This window comes from Rhinoderma darwinii, chromosome 3 (assembly GCF_050947455.1).
Source record: "Rhinoderma darwinii isolate aRhiDar2 chromosome 3, aRhiDar2.hap1, whole genome shotgun sequence".
Lineage (NCBI taxonomy): Eukaryota > Metazoa > Chordata > Amphibia > Anura > Rhinodermatidae > Rhinoderma > Rhinoderma darwinii.
Window position 1 is genome coordinate 240,108,220 of NC_134689.1, and position 24,304 is coordinate 240,132,523.

A 24,304-nucleotide genomic window follows, 5' to 3' on the forward strand; every position below is an offset into this window, starting at 1 on the left:
GGATGTCAATGACAGAAAATTATTAGATCCACATACGTGATGCAAAGAATGGTGTAATGAAGACTTTACTGAAGATTTGAAGGCTATGTACACCGTTGAAAACTTTTTTTTTTAAATAAAAATGTGTATCTGTGTGTTTGGTGCAACTTTCAAATTACTTTTTATTTAAAATTATTTTAACTTTTTCAGATACAGCTGCTTTGTATCCTGTATACAGAGCAGCTGTATCTTGTACGGAGACCGGAATCCGTCAGGTCATCTGCACTGACAGGTTCAGTGTCCGCAAGTTCTGCATGTCTCGGACGGGTTCAGTGTCAGCAGGTCACACAGAACCCACCTGTTTTCGATCACATCTAAGTTATGAACTTAGATGTGATCGGTAACAACCCGTCAGTCCTGCTGACCTGACGTATACAGTCGGAAAAAGCGTTCGGTCGACAGCTATTTAAAATGTATGGGCAGCTATAGACCCCCCAGTACTCCGGTGGGACAGTCCGACCATGGGTGTCACCGATCCAGACCTAACCACACCGAAATGGGGAAAAAATACTTTTTAAATGAGTACTGTACTTCTACAAATGTAAAAATTATAAGGCCGTGTTTTTGTGGCCGCAATTCCCCCGAAAATCCACGGGAGAATTGCGGCCCCATTCTTTTCTATGGGGCTATGCACACGACCGTAGTTTTTGCGGTCCTTGCACGGGCTCATTGAAAACAATGGCGGCGGCCATGTGCATGTCCCGCGATTTGCGGGCGGCCTGCGGCTGACAGTCCGCAGCCGGCCGACCCGAAAATCACGGCCGTGCACACGGCTACGGTCGTGTGCATGAGGCCTAACACTTCCAAAACACACCTAATTTTCTTGCCCTCATCTGATTTCTTGAAGGTGTTGTCTGATTTGGGAAACCCATTTTCAAACACACTATTAGGGATTTCTGAGTTAATAGAATCTTGTCCAGGACCTCCACTCAGGAGTCGGAGCAGGGACCAGCTACAAACAGCACCTCTGTCTCTAGAGGGCACCCCACATTCATGCAACCCCCTGACTTCAATGGGAACTTGGCACTGCTTCATTTCTCTAATGGAATACTTGCTGTCAGGTATTCCCCCAAATTCCAGCGGACTGCTTTGAGTCCCAGCTGTGGGGCACCGTGTGATCAGCTTATTTTTGGGGGATCCTTCCTACAACTAATGCAGTAATGTAAACATCATGCTTGGTCTGTGGTTGTAATGGAAGCATCAACAGACCAAGTCTTCTGAGCATGGACATCTTGTAATGCTATCTCCATGACGTGTTCTAGAAGTCACATGAAAGGATGATCATGCATTGAAGAGATGACGTGTCGATGCTACCATGGCAACAGCTAAAACGCCAAAAGAAAAATGTCAATGTAATCTTGTTTGCTAGACAAACACATAGCATGTCGTGTACGTCTATCTTTTATATGTAGCGAAACAGTGAGATTACTGGGTAGGCAACAGATGGACAGGTGTCTAAGCCTCGGCTTAGAGGTTGGGTCACTCTCACATATAGTAATACCTGAATATAAAGTGATGTTTACAGAAGGATGCCCACATCAAATGACTTGCATTGTCATCTAACTCACCACTCTCCATCCACAAATTTAGCAATGCAGTAATCTCCGCGGCGTGGAGAGAACGTCCCTTCCAATGGTGGACTGCTGGCAATTTCACTTCTCATGCTCTCCATGAGTTTCTCAAGCTGTGTACCTGTAGAATGGGACACAACAATGATACAATCAAGATAGAATAAAGCTAATGTGTTTACAATGTAGAACAAATTCAAGGAGAGATGTTAAAGGTACAGTAGTATGATAAAGCAGGGCGAGAGATCACAAATATTAAACAAGATATCTGCCCACCAGCATTACTGCAGTCTGACCTACGTCTACTATGATGTATAGAAGGACTTAAAATAGCTTAAAGGCTATGTATACTTTTGAAAGCGATTTTTTTTTTAAATAAAAGGTTCAATCAGCATGTCTTGTGCAATTTTATAATCCGTTTTTATTAAAAATAATTTTTACTTTTTAAGATACAGCTACTTTGTATTCTGTATACAGAGCAGCTGTATCTTACGTTGAATCCGCGGGACTGACAGGTTCAGTGTCGGCGGGTCTTGCATGTCTCTGACACGCAGGATCAAGCTGTAAACGATCACATCTAAGTGCATAACTCAGATGTGATAGATTACAGGTGGATCCTGCGTGACCCGCTGACACTGAACCCGTCAGTCTCACTGACCTGACGGATTCAGGTCTAAGTGCACGATACAGATTCTCTGTATTTAGAATACAGGGCAGCTGTATCTCAAAAAGTAAAAATTATTTTTAATAAAAACGAATTATAAAGTTGCACAAAACACATGGACCTTTTGATTTATATTAAAAAAATAATAATTTGCTTTCAAAGGTTTATATAGCCTTTAAGGAAGTATTAAGCCAAAAGGCTTCACTATACCAAACATCTCCAAAAACTCCTTTCTTAGAGCAGTGACAAGACAATACAGTTTGTGTTATTACAAAATTGTTTTTTTAAAGGAGATAATAAGTACAAGCAGTAGTATACACGACGTATCGAAAGACTGACAAGACAATATATTTATTAATCTAATCATGTTTATGTTTTGCATTGCTTTTAAACTCGTTGATGTTGATCGATAAGCACCCATTAGGAACATGTATCCCAAGACATAACACATCCAATTAGAAATTTTTATGGATACATGAAGGTGCCTTGGATTTGGTGTAAATATATTATTTCAGTATGTATTGAGACTCAGAAAAACTCGCTATTTAAAAATTTCAACTGTGATTTTCTAAACTGTGATGGAGACATGTAGACCTCTGCTTGTTCTCGACACCGAGGCCACTTATTCAATGACTGTTTCGACACACTAGCACACCAGTGTTGTTACATATTGTAGGTGAGTAAACATAAAAAAGAACGGCTCACCTCAAGAGAAAATATTTCAGCAGAGAGAACACAAACATTTAAAAAAAAAAAAGGCTACAGTATTTGGCCTTGTCTGTTATTCTTCCAAAACTATGACGGGTCATCACTACCTCAAATAGACAATGCTGCCGGTGAGATTCTTATTAGAATTAGGTCTAGTTTTTATATAAAATATAGCTGCAACATTAAAAGGTGTTAAAGCGATAGTACGTTTCACAAAGATAAGGCACTAAACAGTCCTAATGTAATATGTATACCAAGATACTAATGTACAATGTTGAACATGTTTGGACATCTTTCATTATGTTATCCCTTGGCATTAGAATACCACTCCTAGAATTTACTAAATAAATATATATATATTTATACATATATGCATATATACGCACACACATATATACATATATATAACAGCTTCCCGAATAGCTGATTTACAATCATTTAATAGGAAATAAAAGATGGAATTTGGAGAGAACAGCTAAAAACTGTAGGATTGGAAACCTTTAAGCCTTTCTCTAACAGGCGGTGGCTGCATTTTCGTTCTAATAACTTGTGTCTTGTGTTACCTGTCCTTGTGTTACCCTAATAGTAGGCATTCTTCATTGCCTTCCACCTGTCGAGCATTTCTCCACCAGAGGCTCATTAGGGCTGGATATTGACTGCTCTCTCTGACACAAGCTGCTGTGTTTATCATAGAGTCCGTGGGTGTGCAGCTCAATGTGAACGCTGACGGCAGCGCGTGAGGGTCAGCATCACAGACAGAGTTCAGGTTCTCGAGATGGAAATTTGTCTGGCAATATTAACGCGTTTCCTTCAAGTCTACAACTCTCCGGCCTCTGCAGCTTAAAACACATATCAGGTATACCGTTTACCATCCACACTTCCAATCTACATCACCAGGTAGCGGTTAGAGACGGTATATGGTATCTGCTTTCTGTGTATTAGCAAGAACACCACAATATAATTCTGCAAGTGGCTAATCTTTGCGAACCACACAAGTTAGAAGAGAGCTACATAACATCATGGGTCTTTGGTCGGAGTTTGCCTGCCAAACACATTATAGCTGACCGCCAGGGCAAATAGCACTATGTGAAAAGGCCTATTACTTGTGATCTGCACATGCCATGAGCTGCTGCGGAGACACAGATAACATTATGCTTCTCTCAGCTTTTCAACAGACAGATAGAACCATCAGAGAGTGCTTACAGCAGGGGCACTTGTGTATTAATATGAGGATTTAATTAAGTGATAACAAGCAGAGGCGCTGGAGCGTAATCAGTGCAGGTGCAAAGTAACACTGGCTACAGAACAATGGCGGCACTAGCTGTGCATTTTATGATATGATGCAACGGTATGCACACCTGTGGATTCATCAGAGACCGCTTCACAATGTAGAACCATGGATACGTTTCAACCCTTTGCCAAAGCAGTAGCGCTTACTGCAGACAAATATGATAAAAGAAGGTTTTCAATTCATACGTGGTCACATTCAGTGAAAGTCGCTAGTCACTCAGCAATTGCTCGTGTATTTACTGGAGATTTAAGTCTCTGGAAATGAAACAGACATGAGCTGTAATGGACAATACTACAGTAAAGCCTGAACACAAATACCCTCTATGGTGCCACATTAGAGCCGGAACAGCTGCATTTTCTCATTGGGCTTAATACATCAAATCTCATCAAATTTACAGTCAAATACTTTGGAACTGGATCGTAGGAAAACAGGAACTTAAAAAGAATAAAACACTGAACCAATCATGAAGACATTTGCACATACATATTATGTTAGCTGTTCAATACTGAACCCCCGAAATCTAGTGGCAATGCAAATTAAAAAAAAAAAAAAAGAAAAATGGTGACAAGCTGGGAATATAAACACCTGTAAAGTCCATAGTTGCCACGCGACTAGCAGCTCCTCACTACCTGATCGTTACTGTTCTTTTATTTGTACAGTCACTTAACACCACGTACTTATACTGTATGATTTTGCAGAAGGTAGATTTCTGGTTTCTAAACAAAAGTTGGGGTAGATATGTAAAAACTGGTTTTAGAGGTCAAGTGGAGTAGTTGTCATTGGCAACCAATCAGGTTGCTGCTTTCATTTTTCAAAAGGCCTCTAATAAATGAGAGGTGGATTTCGATTGGTTGCTCCACATTTCCTTTGCATCAGTTTTGATATATCTCCTCCGCTGTGGTTATTGAAGGATAAAACAACATTTGCATATATATTGACGATTATAAATGGTTGGCAAAATCCTAAAATCCTCAATATTGCATTTGTAATGGCACTTGGCAGCCCTGTCCCAGCAAGCTGAGAAATCAGACCGTGCTACTACCTCCATCTGTTACCATCTAAGGGTGCATTCACACATATAATGATTTTGTCGGACTTTGTCGTGGTTTCTACCACCTGCCATGAATTACACATACACCATTTCTGGAAAACCCCAATGTAACCATCATGGTTTTTCCACAAAAAAAAACAGTTTTTCCTCCTATCACACATGGAAACATGGGCAGTCGTTGTTAACAGATAATTAAATGGGAAAGGTCTTGTTTTCTACGGTTGAACAGACAATGGCAGTCCCCTAGTATGGCAGTGATCTATATGAGGATTGCCTATGATTATTTCTTCCGTTCTTACAATGCTTGGTCAGCTTGAAAGTCATTCCACCTTGGTTCTTCTCACCTCACTGGTCTCACCCTTCATTAAACACAATGAGGGTTGCCCTGGCAACATGGATAAAAGAAAAAACCTCAGCAAACGCTCATCCCGCTGACCCAGCAAAATCTGGAACTTGCTGGAAACACAGAGGGAATTTTCAACAGGTTATTGCGAAAAGCTAAAACTGATTTTAGTGGAATAATCCTGCTGTATTCACTTCAAACATGACACGTGTTCCAGGTCCATTCTTTGAAACCAGAAAAACTGGCAAACTGATAGACACCCCGTGTTGTTTGATGCTGCCTTAGAAGACACTGTAGATGTTGGCCTTCAGCTGACGATCTTGGTTTCTTTGTCTCTATTCATCTCACCCGGAAGACTCCCCTCACACGGTCATGCCCGATTATTGGTTATGTGATATTGTACAACTCTTTATAGATTTCTCCAATGTTATTGGCTGTAACACAACCATAAGCTCTATGCTATGTATGATCGGCTGTGTACTTTAGCACAACAAAATCTGTCCGAGGCTTATACTGTAGATGCATCTAACAAGCATACATACGCATTTGAACTGTTCAACTCGCACCACAAATGTGCCCATGGACGTTAATGGGCAAATGTATGACAAAAGGGTGTCATTTTGCCATATGTTTCAGCCAGTGTACATTGGGATCCCATAGTCACAACTGTATTGAAAAACGTAGTCAACTACACTTTCAGTACAACTGCATAAAAAAAAAAAGTATACCATGCAGTCAATAGTTAACGTTTGCAACTGTAAGGGTATACAATTATATTTGTGAGGCCATACGTTTTAGCAGCGGGACACCCAGGCTCCGGCTGCAATACTGCCACATTTCTACAGCAATGACAGTCAGAGGGAGGTGTAGAAGGTGGTAAACACAACCTAGTCCTGTAAACCAGAAAGTCCTAATTGTATTCAGAAACTCGTATGTGAATTCCTTTGACGTGCAGAGAATTCTCCTCCTTTTGGTAATCGTAAAGATAATGCATTTTGCACCAAGACAATAAATTAAAATAGTTATTAAACTCTAAACCTTTTCGGATTGGGATATTTCCATTCACATATTGTTGAAGTTCATTCAGATTAATGCTTCTCTCTTCAGGTGGAAAAATTGCATTTGGGTTTTTAATAAAGAAAAAAAAAATTGTTTGCCATAGAATTAAATCTATCTATTATAAAGTAATTAATGCACAACTTGCATTGTATATTATGGCAATTAACTGGTCATGGTGCACAATTGCGCTTACTTGCATCATCCTCCACTAAAACACTCCACTGCACATTCTGCTGTAAAAGGAGAGAGAAAAGGCTAACAACCATAGGCCAGACCTTCCGACAGAATGAAGAGGGACTCAGCACTAATATACAGTTAGGTCCAGAATTATTTGGACAGTGACACAATCTTCATGATTTGGGCTCTGCCTGCCACCACATTGGATTTGAAATTAAACAACTGAGATGCAATTGAAGTGTAAACTTTGTTTTAAATCAAGGGGTTGAACAAAAATATCCTGTGAAACGTTTAGGAATTGCAACCATTTTTCTACAGTCTCCTCATTCTAGGGGCTCAGAAGTAATGGGACAAAATAACATTACCATAAATAAAATGTTTTGTTTTTTTTAATACTTTGTAGAGATTCCTTTGCAGGCAATGACGGCCTGAAGTCTGGATCCCATGAACAGCACCAAACACTGGGTTTCCTCCTTTGTGATGCTTTGCCCGGCCTTTACTGCAGCTGTCTTCAGTTGTTGCTTGTTTGTGGGTCTTTCTGCCTTAAGTTTTGTCTTAAAGGGGTTGTCCGAGATAAATTTTTATTTAAAAGTTAAACACACAATCCACACATTAAATATTCCCTAATATACTTACCTGTGCAATCTTGCTTCTGTTCTCCGTTCTGGCAGCTCTTTTCTTCCGATCACCTGTCTTCTGACGTCACGTTTTCTTCCTCCTCCACTGTCGTGTCGTGTCCCGATCACATGGTCTCGCCCCAGCGAGACCTCGGATGGGACACGACACGTCACTGGAGACGTGTCGTTTCTGCGGGTGCCCGCCCAGCCTATGCATCTTTTCACTGTGAGCGCGCCTATGCGTGTTCACAGTGAAAAAAGTGAAGAGGGACGGCACCTGCGGGAATGTCGGGTCTCCGGCAGTCAGTGACTGCCGGGGACCCGGAGGAGAAGATAGAAGCAGCTTTCGCTGCTTCTGTCTTCTCCGATGTCTTTTTACACAGCGTTCAATGAACGCTGTGTATAGGCATAGAGACAGCAGCAGCGGCGCTGTCTCTATTCCTCCCGGTGATCATGTGACTGGTCACATGATCACCGGGTACCGTTAGTGGCAGACTGCTGCTGGGTCTAATCAGACCCAGCACAGCCCTATTAGTGACAATCGTCACTATGAGAGGGCTGATTTCCCCTGTAACTGGGGCTGCTGTGCAGCTCCAGTTACAGTGGAAAAGATGGTGTAAAAGAAAGAAAAAAAATATATAAAGTTCCCCAATGGTCTTTTTTGACCTTTCAGGGACAGACAATAATAATAAAAAAATAGCAAAGTACAAAAAAAAATTAAATAATAAATACACATAAAATACCCACCCCCAAAAAATACAGTTCCCCCTGTCAATCATTGTTGTAACGCTAGCGCTGACCCAATTACCCTAATATAGACATGTAATATATTGAAATTTACGGTAGACAATGACGATCACAAATAAAAGGTCTATTTTAGGGTAAAACTATGTTATTACCAAAAAAAATAGTTGAAACGTAAAAAAGCTTATTTTTTTAACTATTATTTTCAAACTTTATGAATAAAAATTCTAAAATGGCAAAAAAGGTGTGTATAAAAACGATAAAAAAATAAACCTGCATTGTCTACGGAAAAAACGCCGCAAAAATAACGTCGTTAGCCCAACAAATAAAAAAGTTATAGCCATTTAACTAACACGTGCTAAAAAGGGCTAAACGGTGTCTGGTCCTGAACTAGATAAGATCTTCTGGGGTCCTGTATCTAAGCCTACATTGTTAGGCTTAGATACAGGGTCTAACAAACAGTGTCACACATGGAGCCTGTATCTAAGCCTAACACAATGTAGGCTTAGATACAGGACCCCAGATGACATTCTTTTTATTCCTGCATAAGGGTATGTTCACACGGCCTATTTACGGACGTAATTCGGGCGTATTAACCCCCGAATTACGTCCGAAATTACGGCTTGAAATCGTTGGCAAACATCTGCCCATTGAAAGCAATGGGCTGACGTTTGTCTGTTCACACGAGGCGTATATTTACGCGTCGCTGTCAAAAGACGGCACGTAAATAGACGCCCGCGCCAAAGAAGTGTCATGTCACTTCTTCAGACGTAAATGGAGCCGTTTTCCATGGACTACATGGAAAACCAGCTACAGTTACGTCCGTAATGGACGCGGCATTCAAGCGCCTGCACATGCCGTTGCGGTCCTTCTCATTTATTTAAAAATTTATTATTAGTTCATTATTAATGGCCACTGTCTAACAGCGTCCATTAGTAAGGCTTCATGCACACTAGCGTGTGTATTTTCCGCGCGTGAAAAACTTGCGTCAATCCCATCCGTGTGTTTGCGTTAGGGCGGATTAACACGAACGTGCTATACGTCCGTGCAACCCGCGTGGTATTCACGCGGGTCGCACAGACCTATGCAAGTCTATGGGGCAGTGCAGACAGTCCGTGAGTTTTACGCAGCGTGAGTCCGCTGCGTAAACTCGCGACATGTTCTATATTTCTGCGTTTTTCGAGCATCACGTACCTATTGAAGTCAATAGGTGCGTGAAAATCAGGCGCATCCCATGGAAGCACTTCCGTGGGACGAGCGTGATTCGCGCAACAGCAGTAAAATAATGAATGTAAACAGAAAAGCACCACGTGCTACAAACATCCAGAGTGTCATAATGATGGCGGCTGCGCGAAAACCGCAGCCGCGCATCCGTATGAACATGACTTGGAGCTGTCAAGTGCATTTTGCGCACGCAAAACGCCACCGTATTTGTGTGCGCAAAACGCACACGCTCGTTTAAATCCGCCCTTATGCATCAGTGTGCTTTTCGATTGTCATGTGTTATTCACGCACTCACAAAGCCAGCCCATTTTTACCTTCTTTTTTACAACAAATTGCTGTGTAAATCACGCACCAAACACGTGTGTGCTGTTTGTGGTTTTCACGCATGCATTGACTTCAATGTGAGTGTAGGTGCATGATAACGCACCAATAGAGGACATGCAGTATGTTTCACGCAGCGGACTCTCGCTGCGTGAAAAGTCACACATGTGTCAACGGCCCCATTGAAATAAATGGGTTGCGTGTGTTGTGCGTTTTTTCAAAGCACAGCACACAGACTTGATTCACGCTAGTGTAAATCGCGCATAAGGCCCCATTCACACCACGTCGAAACCACGCACAGCACACGCGACCCATTTATTTCAATGGTGCCGTTTTCACGCAGCAAGAGTCCGCTGCGTGAAACATACTGCATGTCCTCTATTGGTGCGTTATCATGCACCTACACTCAAGTAGATGCATGCGTGAAAACCATGCACCAAACAAGCGTGTTTGGTGCGTGATTTATGCTGCAATTTGTTGTAACAAGCATTAAAATCGAGCATTAAAACTGCCTTGCGGGAAAAAGAAGCGACATGCTCCATCTTCGGGCGTTTACGCCTCTGACCTCCCATTGACTTCAATGGGAGGCAGAGAAAGCGTATTTCGCTTTGTTTTATGCCTGCGGCGCTCAATTGCCGCGGGCGAAAAACGCCACGGAAAACGACGCAAAAACCGCAGCAAAAAAAGCCACAAACAATGCCGCAAAAAACAGACGCAAAAAAAAAACGCCGAAAAGGCTACGATAAATGCCGCGAAAAACATCACAAATAAAGCCGCGAACAAAGAGGCAAAGAACGCCACGAAAAACGACAGGGAAAACGACACGAAAGACGCAATGAAAAACGCAGAAAAAAAACCGCAAAAAAACCGCGAAAAACGACGCAAAAAAGGCTACGATAAACGCCACGGAAAAAGCTGCGAAAAACATAGCGGAAAAAGACGCGAGAAACGCCGCAAACAGAGGCCAAGAACGCAGCGAAAATCAACTGGGAAAACGCCACGAAAGACGCAATGAAAAACGCAGCAAAAATAGGCGCAAACAACGACGCAAAAAAAGAAACGATAAACGACGTGAAAAAGGCTACGATAAACGCAATGGAAAACACAGCAAAAAACATCGCAAAAAAAGACGCAAACAAACAAGCAAAAAACGCCAAGATAAACGAAGCGAAAAACGCCCCGAACAAAGCGGCAAAAAAATACGCAAACAGCGCACAATAAACTCCGGGAAAAACTACGCAAAAATCAACGTGCAGGGAGAGGTAAATCTGACGCAAACTTCAAGACGGAATTTTGAGGCAGATATTCCTCTTGCAAAAAAACTCTGTGTGAACATGGCCTTAGTGGAGAGAGACATGAGATAGAAGAGGGTGGACGAGGGTTGGGGTAGACACAAAGAGGTTTATAGACCTGAAAAGAGAAAGAAAACATAAATGTGAAAAACATAATGGGGGGGGATAACATTTGTTCACAATCCTTCAAGAATGTCAGCAAGGAGACAAGTCCAGTGAAGGATGTCAGCGGGAGGAGCAAGGACAGCTCACATGAACTCTTGGAAGGTTACGTGCACGCTCATTTCAGCCTGCAATGAGCGTGCACGGGAAAAAAGTTTCATCACAAGGAAAGATCAACAAACCAGACCTGAACTGCATGTAAACAAACCGTGCTAAATTCAAAGAAGAAATGTGTTAAGTAGAATTTTTTTAAAAAATAATGCTTTATTTATGTTGTCTGTATAAGGGGTAATGTATGACAGAGTTTTTGAAAAAATGTTGGTATCTCGGACAACCCCTTTAAGGAAGTGAAACGCAGCTCGATCGGGTTGAGATCTGGTGATTGACTTGGCCATTGCAGAATATTCCACTTCTTTGCCTTAAACTCCTGGGTTGCTTTCGCAGTATGTTTTGGGTCATTGTCCATCTGTACTGTGACGGACAATGGCCTTTCTATTTTTGAGGCTGATCAATGGTTTGCACCTTGTGGTGAACCCTGCATTTGCTCTCATGAAGTCTTCTCTTTATGGTAGACTGAGATACTGATACGCCTACTTAGGATGTGTTCTTCATTTGGGTAGATGTTGTGAAGGGGGTTTTCTTCACCATGGAAAGGATTCTGCGATCATCCACCAATGTTGTCTTCCGTGGACTTCCTAGGCCTTTTGGAGTTCACGAGATCACAAGTGCGCTCTTTTTTTTTTCTTCCCAAGAATGTACCAAACTATTGATTTGAACACTCCTAACATCTCTGCTATCTCTCTGATGGATTTCTTTATTTTTTTCAGCCTAACGATGCTCTGTTTCACTTGCATTGAGAGCTCCTTTGACCTTATGTTGTGGATTCACAGCAACAGCTTCCAAATGCAAATGTCACACCTGGAATCAACTCCAGATCTTTTACCTGCTAATTGATGATGGATTAAAGAGGGAATAGCCCATGCAGCCCATTAAATAGCTTTTGAGATAATTGTTCAATTACCTTTGGTCCCTTGAAAAAGAGGCAGCTACACTACCGTTCAAAAGTTTGGGGTCACCCAGACAATTTTGTGTTTTCCATGAAAACTCACACTTATATTTATCAAATGAGTTGCAAAATGACTAGAAAATATAGTCAAAACATTGACAAGGCTAGAAATAATCATTTTTATTTGAAATAATAATTTTCTCCTTCAAACTTTGCTTTCGTCAAAGAATGCTCCATTTGCAGCAATTACAGCATTGCAGACCTTTGGCATTCTAGCTGTTAATTTTCTGAGGTAATCGGGAGAATACCAGCTGCCTGCTTCTTCCCTAAATAGTTCTTGCATAATTTGGAGGTGTGCTTTGGGTCATTGTCCTGTTGTAGGCTGAAATTGGCTCCAATCAAGCGCTGTCCACAGGGTATTGCATGGCGTTGCAAAATGGAGTGATAGCCTTCCTTATTCAAAATCCCCTTTACCTTGTACAAATCTCCCACTTTACCAGCACCAAATCAACCCCAGATCATCACATTACCTCCACCATGCTTGACAGATGGCGTCAGGCACTCTTCCAGCATCTTTTCAGTTGTTCTGCGTCTCACAAATGTTCTTCTGTGTGATCCAAACACCTCAAACGTCGATTCGTCTGTCCATAACACTTTTTTCCAATCTTCCTCTGTCCAATGTCTGTGTGCTTTTGCCCATATTAATCGTTTCCTTTTATTAGCCAGTCTCAGATATGGCTTTTTCTTTGCCACTCTGCCCTGAAGGCCAACATCCCGGAGTCACCTCTTCACTGTAGACGTTGACACTGGCGTTTTGTGGGTACTATTTAATGAAGCTGCCAGTTGAGGACCTGTGAGGCGTCTATTGCTCAAACTAGAGACTCTAATGTACTTGTCTTGTTGCTCAGTTGTGCAGCGGGGCCTCCCACTTCTCTTTCTACACTGGTTAGAGCCTGTGTGTGCTGTCCTCTGAAGGGAGTAGTACACACCGTTGTAGGAAATCTTCAGTTTCTTGGCAATTTCTCGCATGGAATAGCCTTCATTTCTAAGAACAAGAATAGACTGTCGAGTTTCACTTGAAAGCTCTCTTTTTCTAGCCAGTTTGAGAGTTTAATCGAACCCACAAATGTAATGCTCCAGATTCTCAACTAGCTCAAAGGAAGGTCAGTTTTATAGCTCCTCTAAACAGCAAAACTGTTTACAGCGGTGCTAACATAATTGCACAAGGGGTTTCAAGCGTTTTCTAATCATCCATTAGCCTTCTAACACAGTTAGCAAACACAATGTACCATTAGAACACTGGAGTGATGGTTGCTGGAAATGGGCCTCTATACACCTATGTAGATATTGCATTAAAAACCACACGTTTGCAGCTAGAATAGTCATTTAGCACATTAACAATGTATAGAGTGTATTTCTGATTAATTTAATGTTATCTTCATTGAAAAAAACGGTGCTTTTCTTTCAAAAATAAGGAAATTTCTAAATGACCCTAAACTTTTGAACGGTAGTGTACATATTAGCTGTAATTCCTGAACCCTTCCTAAAATTAGGATGTGAATACCCACAAATTAAATCCGAGAGTCTGCACTTTAAGCCCATATTGATTATATAACTGTATATTCAATATGTTTCGGTAAACCGCTAAAACGCCAAAACTTGTCACTGTCCAAATAATTCTGGACCTAACTGTACATGTTAATAGCATGCAACAACTTTTTTCTCTTTAGACAAAATAGATCATGTTTATGTCAGTGGTGTTGCTTACACTGGGCACCAGGGGCTTGTGCCCCGAGTTTTTTATTTGATGCCCCAGATCTCCTGGCAACAGCAATAGCCACTTTCAATTGTATGCGAGACCTTCACCTCTGCCAGATAACTTAAACCAGGGGTATTATAGTGGTATCTTTAACAAATAAATGTATTATGGGGAAGTAAACCTGCCATGCACCTCAAGGCTCTGTGTGTAACAAGAAATAGTTTGTCATAGAACACATTACCCAAAGTATTCGGTTGTAGCGAGAGGTAGTGGAACCAGATAAGGTATATTCAGACGGTGTGGTGAAGTTGCTGCAAAACTGTGGCAAAAAATTATAGTAAACCGTAAATGTAACCGCACCGTCTGAATATAACCTTAGAGAGCAACCAAAAAACATAGAGGACAAAGCACCCAAATTATAGATATATAAATATATGACACGTATCATCAAAAAATATAAATCTTTATTAGTACATAATAAACAACAATACGTAATATCAAAATATATATATATATATATATATATATATATAGTAAAGTAAGTCAGATTCCAAGAGCAGCATCAGAGAGGTATAGATGTAATTATACCAGAGGGTAAACAGAACAACCCATCTAAAGACGATTGTACCATATCCAAAAACACCATGTAATATAAGGACATATGCAGCTGTAAAAGACAGCACGGGTACAAAGCCCAAAAATTTATAGCTATAGGTATGCAAACATAAATGGTGACTACATATATATATAAATGGTGACTACATATACATGCAAACCTAGATATAATGGTATCAATAAGGGTAAGAGTAGAACACCAAAAAGCGATAAGCCATACCTACAGACATGGTGGGAGGAGATGGACACGTCAAATTAGATGTGGTACAGAAAAAAGAACGCCTCGATGCGCGTTTCGCCTGAAACCGGCTTCGTCAGGAGTCTCCTGACGAAGTTCGTCTCAGGCGAAACGCGCGTCTAGGCGTTCTTTTTTTCTGTGGCACATCTAATTTGACGTGTCCATCTCCTCCCACCATGTCTGTAGGTATGGCTTATCGCTTTTTGGTGTTCTACTCTTACCCTTATTGATACCATTATATCTAGGTTTGCATGTATATGTAGTCACCATTTATGTTTGCATACCTATAGCTATACATTTTTGGGCAGTGTGATTCCGGCAGTGTGTCACTTACTTTGTAATGTTCATTAGTTTTCATAAAAGCTCTGTTTATCTACTGCAGAGGGAGCCAAGCGTATTCATGAGCTGTGGCTCCCCCTGCTGATTGACAGCTTCCTCCCCGTACTGTGCATAAAGGTAAGCTGTCAATTAGCAGGGGGTGGGAGGGGAGATCCGCTGCTCATGTATATCGAGGACTCCTGAACGCGAGGCTCGCTCTGCAGAAGCTAAAATCAGGAATATCATGAAAACTATTGAATATTACAACGTAAAGGTGCTTTTACAAGGCCCGATACAGCATGCCGATCGGCGATCGTTCACTCCACTCACAAGTAGCAACGATTTTTATTGTACGGGAAAGAGTGATTGTCAATACAATCGTTTGTCCCTATGCATTGGCATCATGCCAGCAGCACACCTCCCTGTTTACAAAGAGATGTGCTGCTGACTAGTGACCATTTTTTGGCCGCATAAAAGATCCAATCAGCCGATGAACGAGCGTTTGTTTGTTCATCGACAGATCGTTGCCCTGATTAAACAGGACAATGATCGGGAACGAGTGTTTATATGGACTGTAGTTAAGCTTTAAGTGACACACTGCTGGAATCAGGGACTCGACTCTGGCATTACTTTATGCTGCCCTCAGATAGGGCAGCCTAAACCTGGTGACAGCGTCTTTTTACTTTCACATGGGTGATATTGGTGTTTGATAACCTTTGAATCATTCAGGATATTTATTGCATTTTATTTAATGAGCAGAAACCATCAAGTGTGACAAATATGCTCAGACTCAAGGACATCTGGAAGGTAGCAAATATTTTTTCATGACATGTTGCAATTAAAAGGTGCCACATTGTCTGTAAGCCCTTCATAGTTGTTAACAGATTTGTTTTTCCTAGTTTTACTTGCTTTAGTGATACACCTAGAGTGCAATATTTTACCGTACTGGCCGTATCTTCCATTGTAGTGGACAGGACTTAAAATCTGAATTTGTTTTGGAATGCTGCATTTTTTATTTTTTTGTGAAACTGCTACTTGCCCTCATCTCCAGGGTCTTTATAGGGAGAATGTTCTGCATATAAAATGGCAATGTATATATACATAGAAGCAGTTCTGCGGTTTCTACCGTGCTATAGTGGTACAGCGTGCTACCTCCTGTACCCCTGCTACTGAACGTACCCTAGAATAACCTTCAAAGTATTTCACAGGATGGAGAAAATACAGTGGGAAGCGTCAAAGACCAAAGTTTATTCAAACAAAGCATATCCATTCCCCCAGGGGTGTGAAATTTATACGGGTGCTGGCCTAACAAATGAAGCTGAACTTGCAGTGTTAGCAGCACCCAGCAGGGATGGACTGACGGGAGGGAGAGATGCATTGAGGGAAACAGAAACACATTTATAAATGCTGACCAAAGCTGCGCCGGGGGGAAAGGGGACCCCCTATGAGAAACCTTACATTTTGCTTGTATTAAAATGAATACCATCAGCAACAATCTTATTAACCCATCACAGGCAAATGCAATTGTACAGCTTCAATAGTGCCATGTGCATATAGATGAGGGGGAATAAAAATATTCAGACAATGCGGTCTGCAAGAAAATCAACTGAGATTTGACTGAATCGTCTGTGTAGCCAAAATAATGCACGTTTTCAGGTTTCTGGTCTCTGCAGCATACTACTGGTGCCTATGAGCACCTGAAAATGCCCCCGAACCATCAATAATTCAATCCAATTTTCAACATATGCTAGGGTTGTCTCTTGCTCTACACCGAAGATAGTAGTCTGCCAAGCGCTCATTCCTCTGACTTCACCATAAACTTGCACTCTCCACCATTTATTTATATATGGAGAGGGAGACAAGCCACCGGCTGACAACTTCCATAAGGGATCAGGCATCCAGTTACAATCAAATACAATGCTAATTTCCCATTCTTCAATAGTGCCAACATATCCTGCAGCCCTGTACACAGATTGTTATCCCTCACATCAGGCACTCTCCCCAGGGATTTCACCACCTAGCCCAGGCCCCAAAATAGGGCAAAAGTATATACAAGCTCGAGAGTCGCTGGAGAAACATCATGCAAGCACAGAAACAACTCACATGTTCCCCTGGTTAGACATAATCCTAGAACCCCACTGCCGCAACATAACATTGTTAACCATGGAAAAGAAACAAGAATAAAGAGGAATTCCTATTGCACATGACAAATGTGGAATAACTGCAGTAAAAAATAGAAGGTGCCCCATCTAATAATTTCTGCAATGCCTTTTATGCTAAGCAGTCAGTTGATGAGCCATCCTTATCCTCAGAGACTACATTAGATGGAAGACCCTAAATGAGACTTCTGAATGTTCTTAATTGTGGCGGCTGAAAGGGAACACTTCATTAAACAAAGCTAATGCAAGGGCTGCACCTTCAGAAAGAGGTCTTTGGTTAACTCTTCCCATACTGGCACCAGTGGCATTTGTATCCAAGCAACCATGACCAACGTAACTGGTAAGAATAACGCAAGGCAGTGTATGGAGATACCGGGAGTGGAACATGCAGATTTATGTCTAAAGTCATGTAAAGGGCAACTCAGGAAACAAAGCAGCATGGGTTGGCAGAGGACCCAATGAAAATAGGTGGATTTCGTTTTCTTGAAATAGTCTGTGCCAAATATTCAGAATTTGCAGAGCAGGATTCAGACTTCATACAATAACTATTCAGTTGTCAAAATATGTGTACAGCGCTGCAGAATATGTTGGCACTGTATAAGCAATGGAAAATATAACAGCCCCCGATTATACAGGGATAGGCTTATAGGTTATGGAGACTTATTAGTGAGTTAAGCTAGGATACAGTATACATTTCTACAATATCAGGAGAATATTATTAGTCTGTGTGGTGCTAGGTAAATACAACGGTAGACGTTCAGGGAGCACAAGCTGAGGAATTGCTCGAAATACTCAGCGGGTATCAATAAAAGAGGGCTAGGCAGCCATGAAATACACTCTTCAGAGGTCCAGTCCACAATTCTATTACTAAAATATTCAGCTTCAAGTTCTTCATAGTTGTGGAATAGCCTGAAAGTGATTTCAAGTGTAAAATGAATACCTAGTGTAGATCCCCGCAGATTATAATGAAGACCACGTGTAAAGATGACCAAATCTAGAATGACTTCTACTTGCGTTCCGATTTACAATGTTGAATGTGTGTAACAGGGCTTAATATAGACGTCATTGCCTAGTGAACGATGTGCCTGGTGCCGGATCTCACATTTCAATGGTGCATACAAGGAGCGCAGGACAAAACCACCTCAGCCCTGGTGCCTCCTCTCACAGATTGCTTGTCAGTTCTGCTCAGTGCCAATGTCAAACAAAAGCAAAACAAACATGTTTCCCAGTCTAGAATCATCCTGGTAGGATCAACAGAGACATCATGTGTCTTTCCCTACATTATCTGCGATTGCAAGCAATCTAAAGATTTCCAGACAAGGTCACATTTTTGTGGCATCTGCATTATGCATGACTAGATTTTAAAATTTCATGTAGCAAGTATATACAATCCATAAACAAGGTATTATTGCATCCCTCAATGTAGCAAATAGATGTAAACTGCCTGTTAAGCAGGCAGCAGTTCCTCAGGACTGGCACAAATGTGTCTCTAGTTTTTTTGTTTTAAACTATAGTAAAAAAGTTATACATTTGTACATTTTCTTTTTTTAGATGAATATATATTACACACCATTCAGCCATAACATTGAAACCACCTGCAGAATCAAAGTATAGGTCACCATTGTGCCGCCAAAACAGCTCTGACCCGCCAAAGGCATGGACTCTACAAGACTTGGAGCTGTACTATGGTATCTGGCAGCAAGATGTTAGCAGCAGATCCTTTAAAGGGGTTGTCCAGTCTCTAAAAATGGATGGCCTATCCTCAGGACTCCGACTCCCGGAACCCCCGCCGATCATCTGTTTTGAAGGGAGAGAAGTACTCGTACAAGCGCTGCTTCCCCTTCATTCCTTATCAGCTCGTACTGTGAATGGAAGAAGGCTGTAACACTGTGAACCGGCGTGTGTTGGCGATTCACAGTGTGAGCAGTAAAGGGAATGAAGGGGAAGCAGCGCTCATACGAGTATGATGTGGCCACTTCAAAACAGCTGATCGGCGGTGGTCCTGGGATGCGGACCCTGACTGATCAGATATTGATGGCCTGTCCTGAGGATAGGCCATCAATTTTTAGGGACTGGACAACCCCTTTAAGTCCTGTAAGTTGCTTATTTTTCCAGCACATCCCACAGATGCTAGATTGCATCTAGAGCCGCGGATTTTGGAGAGAAAGTCAACACCTTAGACACTTTGTCATGGTCCTTAGACCATTCCTGAACAATTTTGCAGTGTGGCAGGATGCATTATCCTGTTGAAAGAGGGCACGGTCATTAAATACCGTTGCCACAAAAGGGTGTACTGCGACAATGTTTAGGTATATATCAAAGCAACAGCCACAAGAATGGCAAGCCCCAAGGTTTTCTAGCAGAACATTGCCCAAAGGATCACACTGCCTGAACGGACTTCCATTGCTCCAATAGTAAATCCTGGTGTAATCCCTTCCCACGCACCCGGTTGTCCACATAATTTAAAAGAGAATGCGATTCATAAGACCAGGATACCTCCTTCCATTGCTCCGTGGTCCAGTTCTGATGCTCACATTCACATTGTGTGCACTTTTAGGGGTGGAAAGGTGTCAGCATGGGCTAAAAAGCCTCAAACACAGAAAGCTGCGATGTACTGTGTGTTCTGATACCTCTCTATCATAGTCAGCATTAAAAGGGTTGTCCAGGATTAGAAAGACATGGCTGCTTTCTTCCAGAAACAGCATCCCACGGTCCATGGGTTGTGTCAGGTATTGCAGCTCAGCTCCATTGTAGTGAATGGGACAGAGCTGCAATACTACATATAACCTGTGGACAGGAGTGAGGCTGTTTCTGGAGGAAAGCAGCCATGTTTATCTAACCCCGAGCAACTGCTTTAACTTTTTCAGCAATTTGTGCTATAGGATCTCTTCTGTAACATTGGACCATAAACATCGATGAGCTTTGGTCACCCATGACCCTGTCTCCAGTTTACCGATTGATCTTCCTTGGACCACTTTAGTTAGGTAGTATTCACTGCATAAGGGGAACACCCCACAAGACCTGCCGTTTTGGAGATACACTGACACAGTCATCTAGCCATCACAATTTGACCCTTGACAAAGTCGCTCAGATCCTTACACCTGCCTATTTTTCCTGCTTCCAACACATCAACTTAAAGAACTGACTTAACTTGCTGCCTAATATATTCCACCCCTTGACAGGGGCCATTGTAATAAGATAATCAATGTTATTCACTTCACCGGTCAGTGGTTTTAATTTAATGTCTCATCAGTGTATATATATTGTATATATGTACCGAATGGCTAGATTTCAATGTAACCAAATAGACACTTGTATTTATGCAAGTGGTGTTTAGTCTAGTTTACAGGTAGCAGTGCTGGTGCGGCAGAGAGCAGATCATGGTGAAAAGTGTGGCTCCAATAGAACTGCATAATAAGGCAGGATCATGTTTTTGTGTATTTCTAGGCAGTGTTTCTGCCCACTGAAATCAATAGGGAATGGGAAATGTGACATTATCACCACAGAAAACAATTTAGACAGGACAAGTCAGAGGTTTGGAAAAACAAATGAGAAATAAAAAAAAGTTTACGTTATATTAGCATGCAGTGCTTTTGTTGGTGTGGTAACAAAGTGTAGTTTCGCCAACTTCTATTTTAAAGAGGTTGTCCAGGATTATAAAAACATCTATTTCAACAACAGCACCAAACCTGTCCACAGGTTGTGTGTGGTATTGCATCTCAGCTCCATTTACTTTATTGGAGATGAGCGGCATATTAAGTGGCCATGTTTTTTGAACCCTGGACAGCCCCTTAATGAATAATATAAAAGGATTCCTAGATCTAATAGCAGTTGCCGTTTTTGCAGTATAGAAAACTGTGGCACACCAAACTGTAATAGCTGCTATTGCAATGCAGTACTAGCAAATGTTAGCATACCCCAAAAGCTGGCCACATAAATAATAAGGTTCTTGGCCAACTGTTCGGCTGAACAATTCCCAGATGCCCCGTAAGCATGCAAATTCATATCAGTCAGTTATGTTCTTTCAATAAATGAAGAATACAAGAAGAAATTACAACACCTCTGATGCCGGTTATGTCCTGATGAAACAAAACATTGGACATATAAAATACAATAGGCTGTCAGTGAATGTTATCAAAATGGATGGGACCAGCCAATGAATATCTAATATGTATGGCCAGATGTCTTTTCTGTCAATCCACACACACACACTGTATGGTAAAAAAATATATACAACTGTATAAGCATGCAGCGCGATTGTCACCATACGGTCACCTCTCCTCAACTCCATCGGACACTGAAGCAGCAGAGGTTCCATATTCATCCCACTATTTGCCCTCTCAACAGCGTCTCAAGCCCTGCCCGGGTCCTCCACTCTGCCCACCGCGTAAATCCACATATTTTTGTTTAGTTAAAAACCGGCTGTGGGGTGCAAAGCGTCATAGCAATGGCACATACCACAGCCCAAGTCGGCAAAAGCACCAACATATACGTCCGATAGAGGCCCATGACTTATTCCAAACAGTGGCATACGTCACCCATCGTCTCTCATGTTTAAAAAGTGTACACTGCACAGTGTACTTTTTTTTTCTTTTACTAGATCTATCGGCATGGAAAAGCGTAGTCTATTACGCTATTCTTTCCTTCAAAGAAAAAGGTATACTGATTTATACCAGCCCGACGGCAGCCAAAAGAACACACTTTTGGCCTTGGTCGGGCAAATAGAGCCCAACAGATACATTTATTGTGAACGTCGGGAGATTTCCTATTGTACACGATTAACTGAGGGCATAAATGCAGTGTAAAGGAGGCGTGACACAATCAATTATTTCCTTCCACCTGCCGCCCTTTTCTATGGTCTGTAGGTTTACAAGAAGAGGGGGTAGGGATGGTAGAGTATAGGCCCTTTTACACCGGCCGATAAGCGACCGGGGCAGCGAGCGCCGATCAACGAGACATCGAAGATCGGCGCTCGTTTGCTCCTGTCACATGGAGCTATGGATGGGGACGAGCAGTCGTTACTCCGATCGCTCGTCCCCATACATTACCATGTCGGCAGGTTTACACAGGGAGATGTCCTGCCGACAAAGATAATATTTCACTTTTTAAAACTATACAACCAGCAGATGATCGAGCCTTCGCTCATTCATCTGCTGATCGCTTCCTTGTTTACACAGGGCAATTATCGGCAACGAGCGTTCCTAGAACGTTCATCTGCCCGATAATCGTCCAGTGTAAAACCCCCTTAACATATGACTAGAACTTTGACAAAGACTGCATAAAAGCTAAATTAAAAAAAAAAAGGTAGGATATTCTTGTTTTTATGATATGGCAAAGATATGCGTAGTTTGTTTGTTTGTGTTTTACTTTTATAACGGTTGGCAAAAAACAAAAATGGTTGCAAAAGTGCACATTGGTTTTTAATGTCCATGCTGCCATAACTGGGGGCAGCATGATTTGGTGACAGATGCCGAAACCTTACAGAAATCAAAGGTTTAACTCTGGCTAATGGCCAGTGTTAAGTGGCAGGTTTGGGGAGAAGTGTGGGCGCACCCCTCTATCTTCTCCTTGTCCGGCTCAGCTGGAATGACAAGGCTCTCCCTATTTGTGTATGCACTCTTGCGGCAGAAGGGACGTGAATCCCTGTGGACAGTCCAAAAGGATGTAATATTCAAGTAACTACAGTATATACTTGACTTTGTGTATATAAACACTCGTTATATATAGTATATGTGTGTCTGTACACAGAAGTAGAACATATGTATATATGTATTATAAAAAGAATATAGAAGAATAAGGGCATCTCACCAATAGACAAAACAATGGTCAGGAGGTTGAGTGCACAGTTTAAGGGTATGTTCACACAGAGTTTTTTTTGCAGGCAGAAAATTCTGCCTGGAAAAATCAGCTCCGGTTTTTTTAAGTGGTTTTTCACCACATGCATTTTTTGCTGCAATTTTTGTTGTGTTTTTTTTTTGTTTTGTTTTTTAGCCATCTCTTCAACAGAAAGATTGAATAACCGCAAGCGTTTTATTTTGCCAAAAAACGTCTCCCATTGATTTTAATGGGGTTTTTGAGGCAGAAAACACCTCAAGATAGGGCATGTCGCTTCTTTTTACCGCGAGCGGTTTCTCTTCTCGCAGTAAATGAAAAAACACCTCCACCTCCCATTGAAATCAATAGGGGTCAATTTAGGCGTTTTTTTGCGCAAAAAATCGCGGCAAAAAAACTCAGTGTGAACAGGGCCTAAACAAAAAATAAAATTTTATTTTTTTATGTATTATGTACACGCAGCTGATCACACTTTACACCATGAGCACAAGCCACTCGTTGACAAATAACAATGTAACCGTGAACACTATACAATTCTCTCACATGTTCCTGCCATTCCCTTCCCTTGTTGGGTTCTCACAGAGAGGAAGTTTTTACATTAAAATAAATGCAGTGTTAGCGGCTTGCTCAATATTTCATATCACAGCTGGCTGGCCCAAACCACTTTTATTGAAAGCAATGAGGCGTAAGCTACCTGATGAAGCCACATGTTCTGATCTAAATGTTGCAGACTGCCTACACTTTTTATTCTCACTGTAAAAAACAGACAGAAGACCTTGCACACCCTGGCCTGAGCATATGGATCATAGATGTCCAACTGGCAGCCAGGCTGAACGGTGCATTACAATGCAGATAGATAAAGCTGTATACAGGTCAGTAACTTAGTACAGGGTAGTAGTCGACGACCATGAAGAGAATTGGGTAAACTAAATGTACAGCAACGCTTATACGTATGTGCGTATGAACAACAACATTTAAAATGAATGTTCTGCACATCTTTGGTCTTATTTATGCAGAGCCAACCGGTACATGGTATTTACGGTTATAAACAGGACTGGCATATTTCATCTAAATAAACTCTCTAGAACAGCACAAAACATTGTTAAGGATATGCAAT

General features: G+C 41.6%; 1 protein-coding gene across 2 annotated transcripts in view; it reads right to left on the reverse strand.

The window, feature by feature from the left end:
* SND1 (staphylococcal nuclease and tudor domain containing 1) overlaps positions 1–24,304 on the reverse strand; it is a 684,058-nt gene that overhangs the window by 13,825 nt on the left and 645,929 nt on the right. For both annotated transcript variants that reach the window (XM_075857566.1, XM_075857565.1), the window contains exon 19: positions 1,608–1,731. In XM_075857566.1, coding sequence (XP_075713681.1) covers positions 1,608–1,731 — 124 coding nt within the window. The remainder of the gene's footprint in view (positions 1–1,607; positions 1,732–24,304) is intronic.